The sequence below is a fragment of the Panthera tigris genome, chromosome E1 (assembly GCF_018350195.1).
Source record: "Panthera tigris isolate Pti1 chromosome E1, P.tigris_Pti1_mat1.1, whole genome shotgun sequence".
Lineage (NCBI taxonomy): Eukaryota > Metazoa > Chordata > Mammalia > Carnivora > Felidae > Panthera > Panthera tigris.
In genome coordinates this window covers 26,580,047-26,597,596 of record NC_056673.1, presented here as the reverse complement: position 1 = coordinate 26,597,596, position 17,550 = coordinate 26,580,047, and the positions used below count along the sequence as shown (strand labels likewise).

The window sequence follows — 17,550 nt, the reverse complement described above, 5'->3', positions numbered from 1 at the left end:
GGGCCCCGGGCGGCTAGGTGCCGGCCGGGCGGCGGGGGCTGCTCGCGGCGGCGGGGGGGGTGGGTGGGGAGGGCGGGCGGCCCGGCGGCCTCCTCTTCCACCGCTCCCCCAACCACCACCCCCCCGCCCTCCCCGGTGTCTGTGTTTCTCTCTCTGGTCGGAGGCGGCGGTAATGGCGGATGGTGGGTTGTGGCGCCGGCGGCGGCTGCTGTGAGGGACGATGAGTTCCTCCTTCGTGCCGAACGGGGCCAGCCTGGAAGATTGTCACTGTAACCTCTTCTGCCTGGTAAGTGCCCGGGCCGCGGGCAGAGGCCCCGGCGAACGGGGCGGTGGGGGAGGGGGCGGCGAGGTGCGCCCTTGGGCCGTGGGGGAGGGGGTCCGGGTCTGATCCAGATGCCCGAGTCCCTAGGCTAGGCCCAGCCAGAGCCGGCGTGGCGGCCCAGCTCCGCACCAACCCCGGGAAACGCGTTCGCTCACCCACCATCCTGGGCTCTGGTGTAGGAGTGCTGGCTTTTTTTTTTTTTTTTTCCTTCCTTGTTTCTGACTCTTTCTCACCGTAGTCCTGCCTTCAACTTGTGCTCCTTATCTGGCTGGACACTCACATTTCCCTCTGTGTTTCTTAACTATTGCTTTTCACCTTATTGACCGTGTATCTTTCTTCACACTTTGCACATTGCCCATTCTCCCGGTGCCTTTATGCCTCAGTCCGGTAGTTTGGTTTCCCCCAATAAACAGTACCCCGGAACTTAGATACTAAAAATCTCTTTTCGTTTTACGTTCTTCTAATGAGTCAAACTAGCAGATTAGTTTTTTCCTCCGATGAGTTCATATCTCTGTATAAAAACCAGTAGATACTATTTCATATGTTTTCTCTTTAAACTTTGAAAACAGTTTACCGTTTTGACAATTTCTAGCCATCTTGCTTTTATTACATTATGTTTGTGTGAGAGTGAAACGGACTAATGGAGGTGTCATGATTTTGCACTAATTTTTTTTTTTTTATTTGTTTTGCTTGTATTTTTAGAATGCTTTGAGCAGGCTGCTCCTCGTTTTATTGAAAAGTCTAGGGAAGTTGGATGCAAGAATGACAATTGTATAGGTTGGCCCAGTTCTGGGAACATCCAACTATTAAGACTTTGAAAAGTACCAACTGTTGCAAATATTTAGTCCTCAGTTGGGCAGTAGCTTAGCTTCATCCATGATTTAAAGTTTCAGTGACTTTTTTTTATATTTTCTGTGCTATGAGAAATATTAAGAGAGAATCTGATAGGTAAGTGAACTGAGTGGGCGGAGCACAACTAGTTGGCAAGTGTAAACTGCCAGTCATGTATCAGCAGTTTCATTTTTGGCACTTTAGGCTTTACACCTTTAAGCGCAGTAAAGAATTACGGAATTTCCTCTGTCGAATTTCTTTCACTGTGCCAAATAGGGATTTTTAGCGCCCTTCTCTTATAAAATGTTTTCTTGTACAATGTCCATTAATCAGCATCATCTTCAGATGTTAAGACATAACAGCAGGTTTTACATTTCTGGCTCCGTCTATTTTTGGTACTTTTAGTATCAGGTTCTTTGAAAATAGACTACTACAAATCTTGACAGTTCTTTGTGAGCACCTATTTCACTTTTCCTAAAAGGGATATGTGAAGAACTAATAAATTTTTTCAGTTATAGTTCACGTTTCTTTTCATTAGAGACATCACTTCTATAAACATGGAATGATGAGTCTTTAAAAATTAATTTTCTGTTACAAGTGTGACTAGTTGGAACAGAACTTAGGAAATGTTTACTAAGTGTGCAGTATTAAAGTACATGTTTGTATTTAACATTATTACACTTATTTCTCTTTGGGACACAGTATTTGTTGCTATTCAGTGATATGTCAGTGTTAATTTTTTAACTGTTTCTGGTCCTTAAATTTTTGGTTCACTTATCAAACATTTTTTTTTTCCAGTCAATCTGCTTTAATATCTTAAGTATATATTGAAAAATTATAATGTCTTAAAGAAGGGACTTTAAAAGTCAGTGCTTTTGACTTTGAGTGAATGTGCAATAATCACGCTTTCTTTTCTTTAGGCTGACTTGACGGGAATTAAATGGAAAAGATATGTATGGCAAGGCCCAACTTCTGCCCCTATTCTGTTTCCGGTGACAGAGGAAGACCCCATTTTGAGCAGTTTTAGTCGCTGCCTTAAGGCAGATGTACTCGGTGTTTGGCGGCGAGATCAGAGACCTGGAAGAAGAGAATTGTGGATATTTTGGTGGGGTGAAGACCCCAATTTTGCTGACCTTATTCACCATGACTTGTCAGGTGAAAGCAACTTACCATTTCTAAGTAATGATACAGCAACATTGTATACTTTTCCTAAAAATCATTTATATTACAAATTGAGATGTTTTTGTGTGTGAAACATTGTTAGGCATGAAGCCAGATAAAAATTTAGCTTATTTCACTCTGGTTATTTTATTTTACTTAAATTATCCATACTGTGGTAGGCTTTAGCCTTGAATAACTGTTCTTTCACCACCCAGCTTCCTTGTGAACTTCTTACAGACAGGGCACAGGGAAGACATGTTACATTACCTAAGAAAAATGGAATGGGGGAACATAAAGTTCCTAACAGTAATTTGTAGGCATATGTAACTAACTATTTGAGTCAATTTTGCCATTGCTGTCTACTGTATGAGTATGCAGATAGTTATAGGGGTATCTAGAAATGTTGTAACTTTCTCGTGTTTTTTCAGATACATATTTAGTTATTGTTATATTAACGAATGAAAGCATATGTTAATTGTGTTATTTTTGGAAAGTGATTCTTTTAGATACTGTTTCATCAAAGACTATCATTAAGATGAGACTAGTGCCAACTTATTTAGCTTATATAGAAAGAACATGGGGTCATAATCAAAAAGGTTACACAGAAATAATTTTATTATAAATGTATCAATAAGGTTACTTCTGTCTTATTTTTGTGACTTTTAGGACTAAATGTTACTTTAGAAAAACAAACTATAGCTCTCTTACAGTAATCGCTGATGCTTTTGCTTACTTTGACTGTAAGAATCAATGTTAACTGAATCTTTGATGATAGGAATGTAAATGATTAGTTATTTGCATGTAAGGTACCAACCACTTCAGCAAGATGTTTGGTAATGATTCTTGACAGGTAAATTTAGGATTTTTAGATAACTAAAAAAAAGCATTCTTATTTGAAATTGAGTACTCTGAAGTTTCTATTAGTGCCCATTTGACCTGTAAGACCTATTTTATTTTTGGATGTAATGTAATCCAGGTGGCTGTCTCAAATAAGCCCTTAGTAAGACTAACTTTTCTGTAGGAATGTATGTGTTATATTTGTTTTGAATGTCGCCTTTACCTTCTAATGAACAAACCCTTCAGTGCTAATCCTTATTTTGAGAGTGATTGCAGTTCTTTTATGATAAATGCTTTCCAGCTTTTCCAGCTTTCCTAATAAGATCCCTGCTGGAGAGATTAGTTCTTAGTTCTCTAAGTATGCAGTGTAGTTCTAAATATGTAAAGTGATGTGTTTATATATATGTACATGCACAAATATATGATATATACATATATATCAGGATATGAAATTTCTTCCTGGCATCAGCAAGATGCTGCTGCTTTTTAATTGTCATGTCAAAAGGTAAGCTTGCCAGCTTCCTTTTTCTTCCATTGACTTTGGTATGCTGGAGTTATTTTAATCTTTATTTTAAGTGGTCATAAAAACCACCTTACAAAAATTTTGGGAACTATTTTTAATGATGTTTATAAACTATAGATAAAAACTAGTTGTTGATAAACTATAATGCTGACTTGGGGATTTTAGTGTTAATAAAATTGGCAGAGCATATGAACAGACCATTTCCCCCCAGATTCCATGTAATACATTTTGTGAAATCAAAGATAATTTTAACAGGTGTGAGGTATTCAGTTTTACCATAGTAGGACTAATGTTTTAGAAGTAAAGCCTATTAAAGTTAAATGAAAATACTGTGTGGATTTTTTTTCTCCCCTAAGTTTCATGTTATGCTAAATGTTTTCTCCTAAAACTGGGCTACAGTTTAAAAAACTGCTTCTGTAGTTTAATTTTGCTTTTTTGCATAACTAAAAAAAATGGTAGTACCTGTATTTTAAAATATTGATCTTGAATGTAAATGAATATAATTTTGGCATATTAGGTTTTAATTGTTGTTAGATTTTGCTGAATGCCACTGAATGGTAATTAACTTTAAAAATTTTGTCAAAGTGAAAGCAATTGAAATAGTAAAGCAAAATATATTAGGAGTAGTATGTATAATCGTAATTACCGTTCCAAAACCTGTTCTGTAGTGTGTATAGTCATTGGTATTTATGTAATGTTTTAGCTTTCTCCCCCAGCCCCCTTGTCATTTACTTTAGAATGTTGTTACTTAAATCAGACATATCTTAAAGAATAATAAGGTCTTTTCAGATGGAGTATATTTGTCTAGCCCTTTTCTTTGCTCCAGGGACACCGTCTGCCTCCCTTTTGGGATAATTAGTCTGCCTCTGTCTGTCTAGCTAACCCCTTTTTCATTTCTTCCCATCTGTGGCACTCTATTCCCTTCTTTTAAGCTCCCCTGAGAAGAGAGCAGCTGGACAGTAGGGGTGGCATCAGCTGCAGGAGGCAATCCTGAGTTCCAAGTGGAGGTGTAGCACTGAGGAAAGGGGAACCGGAAGGACCCAGGTGGTAACTAAAAAGCTGGTTAATTTAGTTTGAGGTTGCTTTTTGCAGGCACAGGCAGTGCCCTTCTGTTTGGTTCAGCACCTATGACATCTTGTTACTGAAATATTTGTGATTATGGTGATATTTCCCTTCTTGGTGGGGAAAGGAGGGAAAGCATTCTACTTTGCAAAGAGTAAAATTCTGTTTTTCTTATTAACTGAAATATTTAGTTATAAAAGTACAGAATTGCCCTTGCTTAACCCCTTTCTTTCATGTCATCCTTAGTGTATTTTTAAAAATAAATTCAATTTTAAAAGTTTTACATAAAATTTGCAAAGATAGTATAGAAAGTTCCTATATAATTCTCACCTAGCTTTTATTTTGAGTATCTTATGTATTGTTAACATTTTTCACAACTAATGAACTGATAGTGATACAGTGGTGTTAACTAAAGTCTGTACATTATTTGGGTTTCCTTTATTTTTACTTGAAATTCTTTTTCTACCCTCTGCCTCATCCAGGATACTGCATTTAGTTGTCCCGTTTCCTTAGGCTGTTCTAGACTGATATTTTCTCAGACTTTTCTTGTTTTGATAATCTTGATAGTTCTGAAGAGTCTGATCAGGTTCTATAGTGCATTTTAAATTTTGTCTGTAGCCTATGTTTGGGTTCCTTTCTTTTCAAGTGTAGATGAGGTATAGAAATAGAATGTAAACTCACCTTATAGCTAATTGGTAGAAATCTGTCATGTTGCTAATTGGTAAAAATCTGTCACAGCAAACCAAATCTAATTTGATACTTCAAACCCTCAGTTATTTGTTTTGTAGCAGTAGTCAATACTGTTTAGTAATTTGCAAAGACCTAATGATTTTTGGGTTAGGGTTTATGCTAACTAGTATTGGCCTAACTAACATTCCAGGAGGACATTTGTTCAGAATATTCTTTGAATCCCAAAGCCAAAAACTTCTACTTACTACTATTTTTTTTTAATTTTGTTTTTAACTTTTTGCTCTTTCCTCTGAGAATGGGTAGTTGAATCAATATCAGTATGTGTTTTTTTTTTTAATGTTTATTTTTGACAGAGAGAGACAGAGAATGAGTGGGGGAAGGGCAGAGAGAGAGGGAGACACAGAATCAGAAGCAGGCTCCAGGCTCCAGGCTCCAGGCTCCAGGCTCCAGGCTGTCAGCACAGAGCCTGATGCGGGTCTCAAACTCACAGACTGCGAGACCATGACCCGAGCTGAAGTCAGACCTTCAACCGATTGAGCCACCCAGGGGCCCCAATATCAGTATGTTTTGATAGAAGAAGGATTAGGGAACAAAATTCCTCTCGATTACAGCCTTAAATTTCTTTTTTTTCTTTTTTTTTTTTTTGCTTTAACATTTGTAGCAGACCTCATTTAGTGGTTGTGTGATAGAAATATAAAACTGGTGCTGGGAAAATTTTAGCTTAATTTCTCTGGTCACAAGTCCTATCTATAGTGGGCAGGACTGATTTGTTCTTTTAAGTGTGCTATTAGTTTGCATCAAAGCAAGATTGTTTTATTACCATTAGTGTGTCCTTGAAGGAGAAGAATTTTTTCTGGGTATTTTTGTTTTATGCCTTCACTTTTTTGGAATTTTATTGCTGTCATTATTGGCTTTTAGTCTTTCCCTTAAATAAGAATAAAAACAAAACCTCTCCTGAAGGTTTACATCTTTTAAAAAAAAATTATAGTAAGCTAGAATGTGATGAGACTTTGAGAAAACTTGATACCTTGAGAACTAAAAAAACAAAGTCAGGGCTAAAAATACTTGTTATTTTTTTTGGCTCCTGTGGTGTATATATGGAATTTTAGCTACGTGTCCAAATACTTTTCATTATACAAGAATTTCATCATAATACTGTCAAACTAAATGGGCCATTCGTTAGTCTTAGAATTTTAGATTCTTTTATTGAAGGATATTAATTATAATGGAATTTAACCTTGAGTAGCAGCTTTAACAGGATTAACAAGTAGATAAACAGCAGTGAAGTATAGGAATCTAGTGCAGCCAAACTAAAAACTTTTGTTCTCTAGCTACCCTGAAGAGAGTTAATTCATTTTTGTCTTCTTCCATAATTTACTTGTGACCCAACTTTTTTATTCACTTGTCTTTTAGGACAATTTTGTTTGTCCTGTTTCTTCTGTGTACTGTCCATTTTGAGCAAGAAACTATATTTTTTTAAACCTTCATATCAAAGATAATCATCAACATATATTAGGGTATTTAAACCAGAGCTTTTCAGGTTTTGCCATAGATCAATGATGCTGTCAGCTTAAGGCTCTCAGTAATATTTGTTGAATGAATGACTGTGAATGGGCAATTATAGTATTCAAGACAAACGCTGAATTAGACATTTAAATATTTCTTTTTGGGGCGCCTGGTTGGCTCAGTCGGTTGAGCGTCCGACTTTGGCTCTGGTCATGATCTCGTGGTCTGTGAGTTCGAGCCCCGCGTCGGGCTCTGTGCTGACAGCTCAGAGCCTGGAGCCTGCTTTGGATTCTGTATCTACCTCTCTCTCTGCCCCTCCCTCGCTCATGCTCTGTCTCTCTCTCTCTCTCTCTCTCTCTCTCTCTGTCAAAAATAAACATTAAAAAAATAATAAAAATAAAAACATTTCTCTTTACTCTTTCAGGATATTTTTTTTTCAGGTAGTATTTTCTACCATCATTTTGACCCATTCATTATTCATTAGTGTATGTTGTGTTTTAATAGTTTGTCAAAATTATTTAGGAAAAGATTCCTTTTTTACTGGTCTATTGTTGAAATGTTTAAAGATGTCAGTTTTGAGAAAAATGTTGAACATTAGGTATTAGGTGTGTCAGCTCATTTGTTCTTTTCATTTTTTCCCCCACTCAGAATTATTATTTTTAAAGATTTTATTTTTAAGTAATGTCTATATCCAATGAGGGGCTTGAATTCACAACCCCCAGATCAAGAGTCGTATGTCTACCGACTGAGCCAGCCAGGCACCCCACCACTCAGAATTATTTTAATGACCTATCAGATAGTTTATCATCATCGCTGTAGTCTTGTATCCTCAGGAAAAAAAATATTTTATGGTTATCAAATTTAGCATGTGAACTTTTGTATTGTTTTTTTCAAATAGATACTTTGTAAAAATTTTTCAAGTAACGATGATGAAGAATTCTAATGCTAAGAGTTCTGATGGAAAAGTACTATAAACAAAATTGAACCTGTTTTCTCTGGGGATACAGATACAAGAGGAGAAAAAACATTTAAGTGCATTAAGCAGACTTTTTCTGTTAGGCTATGGTTGATTAAATTCAAAAGAACTAGGTAAAGATTTGCCATGTGTTCCCCTCTACCTCCTTTCTCTATTGTAGTACTTGTGTTGCAATTCAAGGACTTGTTTTAATTAGTGTAAGAGGTGCATATCATTGTCTTGGGTGGGTTGGTTGTACCATTTCACTTTTCATATCTGAATACAACATGTAGAGAAGTATTTTTGCTATGGTTATTATAACATCAGGATATTAGAAGCTTTGCTCAGTAGTCTCTTATTTTTAAGTGATTCCCCCACCCCCCCCAAAAAAAAAACACCAAAAAAAATCTTTAGGCTTTTCACTGAGTGTTAGTTATTAGGACTTATTTCCTCAGCAGTGAAAAATGAAATTATGTTACTTTAGTGTAATGGTTGCTTAGTTACTTGATGTATAGGTGAGGATGTACTTAAGATGTTTGTTGGCTTAGAAAACCCTAACAGGTGGTGGTTTTATGCCTAAATCCCATTTACTGTTAATGAAAATTGTGGGAGTTTGAGGGTATGATGTAAAATGAGGATAAGTTCATTTGAGTTTCTCGAGATAAAAGCATTAAGTTCACCTGAGTTTCCCTAGATAAAACTTAAAGCAATGAGAGAGAAATGCTTGAAAATTAATGCTGATTAATTTCCTAAACTATATTTAGTATTCTTAAATCATTTAAATTCAGGTGTAACTGAATTTTATGTAAAAAAAAAAAAAAATGTATGTAGGGGTGCCTGGGTGGCTCAGTCAGTTGAGTGTCCAACTCTTGATTTCAGCTGAGGTCATAATCCCAGTGTCCTGGGATTAAGCCCTGCATCAGGCTCTGCATTGAGTGTGGAGCCTGCTTAGGTTGGTCTCTCTTTCCCGCTGTCCCTCTCTCTTGCTCTGTGTCTCTAAAAAAAGAAGAAAAATGTATATAAATTATTGTATTGTAGGCTTTTACTATTCCAAACACTTTTTTATTTACTTTTTGGGAAGAAGGCAAATTCATTCTCAAGTTTTAAGTGAATAATTTTCCGATATTTGAAGTTTATAGTAACTGTACAACTTTAATATGTAATGGTAATTCTGTGTCTTAGGTTTTTGTAGCTTTTGAACTTAGAACTAGTTAAAAAGGTTTTGGTAAAGATTTCTTGTATAGAACAGATGTTATAACCATTGTGCTTCTCGGAAGGTAAGGATTTTTGAGGTAAATGGCAATAAAAATACACTAAATAGATTACAAAGAAGTTAAGAACTGGAAGATATTCCTAGGATAACTTTCTTGGAATTAAAAACATGCATATTTTAAGTAATTATAAATCATAATTTGAGGTAAAACTTTTAATGTGACTTTAATTTTGAAATGATAGAATCTGATTAGCCTGAAAGCACATTAAGATTTTTTTCTCTCAGCGACTCACAAATATACTTGTGATCTAGACCCTTAAATGATTAAATTGAAGTTCATGTGTGCCACTTCTCTTTTCTCCTAGCTTACTGTTTTCTTTAATAAAGCGAAACTCATGAAGTTTTGGCTTTAAATGGATACATATATATAGATAGATCGATTTATATAGATCTCTCTATATATGGTTGTCTATAATATAATAGAATGTGAAAGCCTTTTATCTTTAATACTAATGCTTAATATTAATGATTTAAAATTATTCCAGTTCTCAAGTATTGTCATTTTCTATAGCTTACCTGATTTTTTTTAAAGCTTACCTTTTTGGAAAAATAATTAATTGACTTGAAAGACTTGACTAATTTAAAACACTTTAAAAATACTTTAAAGAACATTAACTTTGTAGTGGCACAAATTTCTAGTGCAGTTAAAGTCCACTGTCATTATATGCTTTTTAGTTAATGTTCATTCTCCCATTTGTGTAGGTTATGAATGTAAACCATGTGTCCCTCTAAACACATGCTTCTGCTTTTATTCAAAAGCATCATAGTTTATTATTTTTCTGTGAGTGTAGTGTAGACATTTTTAGTGTTGAATTAAGAAAGGTTTTATGTATTTTTTTACTTACATTGAAAGATTCACATGTATATTGTTTGTAAAGACATAGGCTATGAAATAATACTAAATTATATTTGAAACAAAATAAGTTAAAGAGCTCAAGTACAGTTTGTAGCAGTATTCTTTTGATGCTTTGTTAAAGGTATGAAAGGATAGAGTAATACATTTTTGTTAAACTACATCTGGACTTCTCTCGAAGTAACTATGTTAATATTTTTTTGATAAGTTAACTTGGAGTGGTTAATAGGTGAGCTGGCAAAATTGCTGCTTACTAATGAATAGTGAGGGTAGTTACAACTATATCATAAGTGCTATTTAAAATTTTGGTTTTTATATTTTAAAATTTCTTCCCCCAGTAGAGGATCCTATACTGAATAGTAATCATGGGAATCGTTTGTTTGAAATGAGACCTAAGGTGGCTAATAATACGTTGCTTGTTAGGCTGTGTGCCAAAAGCTTCCTTTTTATTCATCACTTATTTTTATAGTTGAGTCGTGGATTAGAATGCTGATGGACATAAAATGTTTTGGGTTAATTATTAACTAGCTAATTTTTTTGGCAAGCTGAATGAATAGAGGAATTAGGACAAGGTAACTAACAAGTAAGCCAGCTTAGAAATTGGCACTTCAGGTATAGAGTGTCTTTAATAAATACAAGCTTATACAAATGGTCTTTTCATGGATACAGAAATCAAATCAGTATGTTTGCATTACATCATTGCTTTTTTATGCAGTGGGAAAATAATTTTCAGGTACTTTAGTAGAATATATGGCACTTAGGCGTTTTATTCCATATGGAGTAACTTTGAAACCTGATATCTTAATGTGTAGAGATATATTGAAGTGATGGTAGCTCAATATTCTGAGGTGCAGTAGGTTTAATGTACTAAGTGGTAGTGGGGTTTACGAATTGAGAGTTTAAATTGTAACACTTTTTGCTTGGCTCTGAGTAGATATAGTTTTTGTTTCTTTCATTTCTCTTGTAGAAGAGGAAGATGGAGTGTGGGAGAATGGACTTTCCTATGAATGTCGTACTCTGCTTTTTAAAGCAGTTCACAATCTGTTGGAACGGTGTTTAATGAACCGGAACTTTGTACGCATTGGCAAGTGGTTTGTAAAGCCTTATGAAAAAGATGAAAAACCTATAAATAAAAGGTAAGCTATCTTATTTAAACTCCTACTTAACATTTCTTAGGTTTGTTAATTTTTATAGCTTTACAGAAAATGTGGAGTAAAACAAGCTATCTTACAGACAGATGAATGAGGTTAATTTTGGCAAAGTGCTGTAAGTATGTGATTTTCTTTAACCACTTCACCCTTTCTTTTACACATTTTAAGAATTTTCTTGAAGTGAGAATAGGCTGTGGTTTCAGTATAGTGGCCTAAATTTTTATTCGGGATGATAGAAAAAAGGTAGGATGAAAGCAGAGGCTTAAGCAATGAACAGTGCTTATTTTAGTACTATACTAGTGCAAATATATTCACAGTACTCTGTTAAGTAATATTAATACTTGTAAAAGATAGTGATCTGTAATTGTAGTGATCTGTAGTTATGTTTTGGATTGAGTTAGCTCTTTTCATTCCCAAACTTCTCATTTTGCTTTAAAGTAATTTAAATTTGTGCTTTTCTATATAAGACCTGTTTAGTCTTAGAGTATTTATAATTTTCTTGAACTTTGAATTAAGCAAATTTATGACACTAATTTGTAGAGTAGGTAGAGGCACAGAAGACTTTTAAGATACCATCTTTTCCTGTGCAGTTAAAAGCTTTAGGTTGCTACAGTTCTCTGTGATTTAAATGGTTTGAGACACAGCCTGTTAGAAGATTTGGTCCCAAGCAGTTGTTAAATTAGTGAGGCTTCAAGAGAGATAAAACAGTGGTAAGATGGAATGTGAGAGAAGGGAAAAGGAAATATTTTAGTTTTCCCTGAAAGATGTGAGGATATGAAGTAAACATTTGGTTATGTTGTATCATTGCTGAGAGGCCATCTTTTCTGTCTTATGTGCACATCTTTTTTTAATGTTCTTTTAAACTTCTCTTTTTAGTTTTATTAGAATGGATGAGTAGATAAACCTGGACAAATCAAGGCTCTTTTATTTTTTCCCTCTTTGAAAATGAACATAAACCTTTATTATCAACAAGAAAATTAATTGTACAGGTTGGGAATGAATTCAGTTGCAAAAGACAGAAGACTTAACCACTTGCCTTATGTAGGAATTGATTTTTCTCAATTGCAAGGAATCTGGGGGTATATAGTTCAATACTAGTGCATTGGTTCAGTAATGTCTTCAAGGACTCAGGTTTCCTGGACTTTTCTTCCATGTCGTCTTTAGTCTTTGGCTTTCATCCACATGGTCCCAGTGGGTGTTGTTGCTTTGGATTTCACTCACAGTGAATTCAGGCAGGAAGAGGAAGGGAAGAATTTAGACGGGGTGACCCTTGAATCAGAAAATAGGTTCCTTCTTAGAGACTTTAGCTGACTTATCACTGTCTATCCTGAGAGAAACAAATATTTTTATGTGGAAGCATTGCTACTCTGAACAAAATAAGGTTTCTGATTAGAAGAAGAAAGAGAGAATAGACATTAGGTAGGCAATTAGAAGAAGGGGAAATACAGGTTGGTAATTAGCAATGTTCACCAAATACATAATACAGTTTTAAGAAGTCAAGCAGATTACTAAGATCTAAAATGATGAAAAGCTGTGATCCTGAGCCCCAACTCCTAGATGTGCTCCTTATACGCATTCCCTTTTAATCCTTTTAACTTTCTTTTAATTTACCTATTATAAATTTTAAAGCAAGTAACATGCTTACTCTTGAGTTTTCAGTTATTCAGGATTAATCTATTGACTTTGTATTGATGGTTTAGTTACTTTATACTCTTCCTCCATCCCAACCACTTGGACATTGATATACTTGTATGCGTTCTTTTCCCTTTGTTTCTTTCTTATCTTGCCAATAAGATTATAAGAGTTCATAAAAAATATTTACTATGATTATATAAATACTATTTATAGCCAAGCCATATAGTATATTAGGATTATATTCCATTTACTCTGTATCTTTTTGTTTTCCTCTGTGTTCATGATTATTTCTTTTTTCACTTAATTATCTATGTCAGGGATTGGTAAACTACTACTCCACAGGGTAAATATAGCCTGCCACCTGTTTTTGTAAGTAAAATTTGATTTTAACATAGCCATGTTCACTCATTTATGGATTATTTTATGCCTGCCTGCACGCTACAGCACAGCCGAATAGAGATAGATGACCCACAAAGCCTAAAATATTTAGCCTAAAATATTTATCCTCTAGCTCTTTTCAGTTAGTTTTCTGACCTTTGATCTACGTACTGATTGGTGATTCACTCCCAGACTATTTACCAGAAGCACAAATCTTCCCTCCCTTCCTTTAAGTAGTTTGTGTAATCTATTAGTTTCTTTTTTCTTTCTCTCTCTTTTTAATTTATTTTTGAGAGAATAGAGAGTGTGTGAGAGTGCACTCAGGAGAGACAGACAGAAAAAGGAAGAGAGGATCCCGAGCACCATCAGTGCAGAGCCTGGCACAGGGCTTAAACTCCCAGACTCTGAGATCATGACCTGAAGCCGAAACCAAAAATCAGGACACTTAAACAACTTGTGCCACTCAGGTGGCCCTCTGTGTGTTTTTGTTTGTTTGTTTTGTTTTTTAAGATTTATTTTTAGAGAGCATGAGCCAGGGAGAAGGGGGGGGGGGTGGAGAGAGAGAGAGAGAGAGAGAATGAATTTTAAGCAGATTCCACACAGTGCGGAGCCTGACACAGGGCTCAGTCCATGACCCTGGGATCATGACCTGAGCCAAAATCCAAGAATTGGACACTCAACCAACTGAGCCACCCAGGCTCCCTTCTCTTGTTACTTAATATCTTTATTTGTGGGGCACCTGGATGGCTCAGTTGGTTAAGCCTCCAGCTCTAGATTTCAGCTAAGGCTATAATCTCACGGTTCATGGGTTTGGGCCCCACATTGGGCTCTGTGCTGACAGCATGGAGCCTGCTAGGGATTCTCTCTCTCCCTCTCTTTCTTTCTTTTTTTTTTTTTTTAATTTTTTTTTTTTTAATGTTTATTTATTTTTGAGACAGAGAGAGACAGAACATGAACGGGGGAGAGTCAGAGAGAGAGGGAGACACAGAATCTGAAACAGGCCCCGGGCTCTGAGCTGTCAGTACAGAGCCCGACGCGGGGCTCGAACTCACAGACTATGAGATCATGACCCGAGCTGAAGTCGGACGCTCAACCGACTGAGCCACCCAGGCGCCACTCTCCCTCTCTTTCTGCCCCCTCCCCCATGTGCCTTCACGTTCTTTCTTTCTCTCTCTCTTTCTCTCTCCTAGGATAAATATTTTAAAAAAATATATGTTTGAGCCCTTCATTTTTCAGTTCTAATTTGGACTGGTTGTTCTATAGGCTCGTTTCACAGCATTCATCATGGGAATTCCCTTTCCCTTATTTCCTAGATCTCATGTTTGCTTTTTTTGTCTTAACTATTTTGGTAGTGCCTATCCACCAGTAGTTTCCTAAGAAGGGAGTACATGAGAAGTAATATTTTGGGATCCTGAATATCTAAATTACCTCCTTTTCTACTCTTGAGACTTCTGGGCACTAAAATACTGATTGGAAATTCTGTTTGTATGTGAGTAGCTATGAAATTGCAGGCTTTAGTAGGGTGACTTGTCGGGGACCTGTTCATTTTATTGGGTGCCTGCTGCCTGTCTATCTGTATGTGTCCCTCCCCACCCCCATTACTTTAAGCTAATTGCTTTCCCGGAGGAGTCCTTTAGTATCCTAACTAGAGAGTATAAGCTTGGCTGCCGATGTTTAGGGAGTCTACTGGGGAAAGGGGGCTGTAGTTGTACATTTATATTGGGGAAATACTATACTTGTATGGTATTTAGATTTTCACTTAATTTCTCTTTTAAATACATCATTTCAGCTGTATCTAGTATCTTTAAGTGCAGAGTCGCTCTGTTCATCCAATTCATAGTGAACTTGTAAGTTTTCCACTGATCTGGAAAGATGTAAAGATCCTGTCTACAGGATGGAGAAGTAAGTCTAGGAGTCTGACTTATCATTTGAACTTTCATTCTTTCTCTTTTTAGTTACACCATGCATCCACCTTCAAAGATCTACCAGTGTCTTCAATTTTTTACCTCTCTGGGATTCAGGATTCTGTGGGTTTAATTCATTTTTTACCTTGGTATCTTCCCGTTAGCCCTTATTTACTAAGTTAGTTACTATTTTTGCTTTTGCTTGCTAGCTCCCCAAATTTTGTGATCATGTTTTGTCTGTTGCCTTTACTTCCACCATTCTCTTTGTGCTTCTCCTGCCTTTTACTATCTATTTTTGCTTCACAAAGAAGTAGAAGTAAATGAATGTGTTCGATGAGCCATGTTAGATACTGGAAGTATCTTTATTTCTCTTCATGCAAGAAGTTCTCTTAATGGGCTATTATTAATAGAAGATACAACTTTTCATATTGGAGATTTCCATGAATCTAGTAGATTCTACTTGTTATTTAATTCTGTAATTGAGCACTAGTGTTTTTCTGTGGGCTGACCCATTTATTTATTTATTTTTAAGTTTATTTATTTTTGAGAGAGAGCATGAGTGGCGGAGGGGCAGTGTGGGGGACCAGAGGATCCAAAGTGGGCTCTGTGCTGACAGCAGTGAGCATGACGCAGGGTTTGACCCCATGAACCATGAGATCATGACCTGAGCTGAAGTCTGACACTCAACTGACTGAGCCACCCAGGTGCCCCAGGAGGCTGACCCATTTAGAAGGGGGACTAAATTCAAATTGTGTTTTATTAGTGGGGTGGTATCAGAAATAGTATATGCTCTTTTGAATTACTCTTGAAGGATAGTTGTGGTACAAAACTGATTTTATCCAGGAAGAATAAATGCTGTTCCTCAAATCTTTTTTCATAGGAGCTTACCTGACATCTCCCCTCCCTTTAGAAAAGCAAGTAGAGGGGTACCTGGGTGTCTCAGTTGGTTGAATATCTGACTTTGGCTCAGGTCATGATCTCACGCTTCATGAGTTGAAGCCCCGTGTCAGGCTCCATGCTGCCAGCTTGGAGCCTGTTGCCTGCTTTGTATTCTGTGTCTCCCTTTCTCTCTCTGCCCCTCCCCTACTTGTGCACATGTGCGCGCTCTCTGTCCCTCCCAAAAATAAATAAACATTAAAAAAAAAAAAAAGGAAAGGAAAAAGCAAGTAGAAAAACCTAGCATATAAGTCTGTCAGTTGCTTTAAATTATGGTTTGGGACTACTAACTTTTCCAGTGAATTCAATGGAATGATAATTGGGAAGGTAGATAAAGATTAGATTATAAATTAGTGCACTTCTAGCCCATTATGAAGCTAACCCATTAAGCATAATATATACTATTTTTGTTCACTGATCAGTTCACTTTTTGTTAAACTTGTATACACTTTCTTAAAAAGAATTAACACAATTGTCAAGGAAGGAAATTGTTACTGTGAAACTGGTTTGATTTGAACAAAGGAGAAAATACTATTACTGACCTCTTCTTCATTCTTCCTCCTTTTATGCCCCTTAAATATAGATTCTCATCTAATAATCTGGACTTCAGTATAGCTAATTGTCTGATTAACTGTAACAGTCTTCAGGGACTCAGGAAATGGAATTAAATCTAGTGGTATAGCTAGGTTAGCTGTAAAGAACCCCTCAACTATATGGGTAATTAACCACAGAAATTTAAGAAGCTATAAGGATAATTAACACAGAAAAATTGAAAAGAATTACTTTTAAATCTGCCATCTTCAGGTATTGTTAAAAGAATGATCAGTGTTTTGTCTTAACAGTTTAGGTATTTTCCTACAGTGTAGGGGGCTCTATCAGATGACAGTCGCTATGTTTGCTAGTAAAAGCACAGATAAATGGATGTAGTAAGTACCAGTGACTTACTAGCATTACAGGTGCCCCTAGTAAGAGTTTTAAATGCTTGTAGGAATGTACACAGAGTAGAAAGTTATTAGTAAGGATTTTTTTTTAAGACTGCTAGTCCAGGAGCACCTGAGTGGCTTAGTCGGTTGTGTCTGACTCTTGATTTCTGCTCAGGTCATGATCTCACGATTCATGAGTTCAAGCCCTATAAGTTTGAGCCCTGCCTTGGGATTCATGCTGAGTGTGTGGAGCCTGCTTGCGATTCTCTGTCTGCTCTTCCTCCACTTGCACATGCGCTCTCTCTCTCTCTCGCTCGCTCGCTCTCTCGCTCGCTCGCTCTCTCTCTCTCTCTCTCTCTCTCAAAATAAACTTAACAAAAAGACTGCTAGTCCAGTATCTTACAGTATGTATTTACATAGGAGTCTGCTAAATGGCAGTTGAGATCGTATAAGAGAGAAGTTAATAGGGAACACTGAATATATACCTTAATTTTACTATGTTCCCTCAACTACAAATGTAGCCGTATAATTAATTTCTATGCAAAAATATATTTGGTAAATCTGCTTTGAGATTTTTACTGTGTAAGATACCTTTAACTTCAATTTTAAA

The 17,550-nt window shown here is 36.3% G+C and overlaps 1 protein-coding gene across 3 annotated transcripts in view; it reads left to right on the top strand.

The window, feature by feature from the left end:
- The first annotated feature begins 121 nt into the window (after window positions 1-121).
- Window positions 122-17,550, top strand: part of MED13 (mediator complex subunit 13) — a 105,352-nt gene continuing 87,923 nt past the window's right edge. The window contains exons 1-3 of one of the 3 annotated variants that reach the window (XR_006211279.1): window positions 122-286; window positions 2,074-2,308; window positions 10,981-11,149. Coding sequence is in view for 2 of the 3 variants with exons in the window: in XM_042966877.1 (XP_042822811.1) it covers window positions 221-286; window positions 2,074-2,308; window positions 10,981-11,149 (470 nt within the window). In the remaining variant the exon portion in view is untranslated. Of the gene's footprint in view, window positions 287-2,073; window positions 2,309-4,606; window positions 4,719-10,980; window positions 11,150-17,550 lie in introns of those variants that run through there. The other 2 variants (XM_042966877.1, XM_042966878.1) reach the window with 2 other exon arrangements.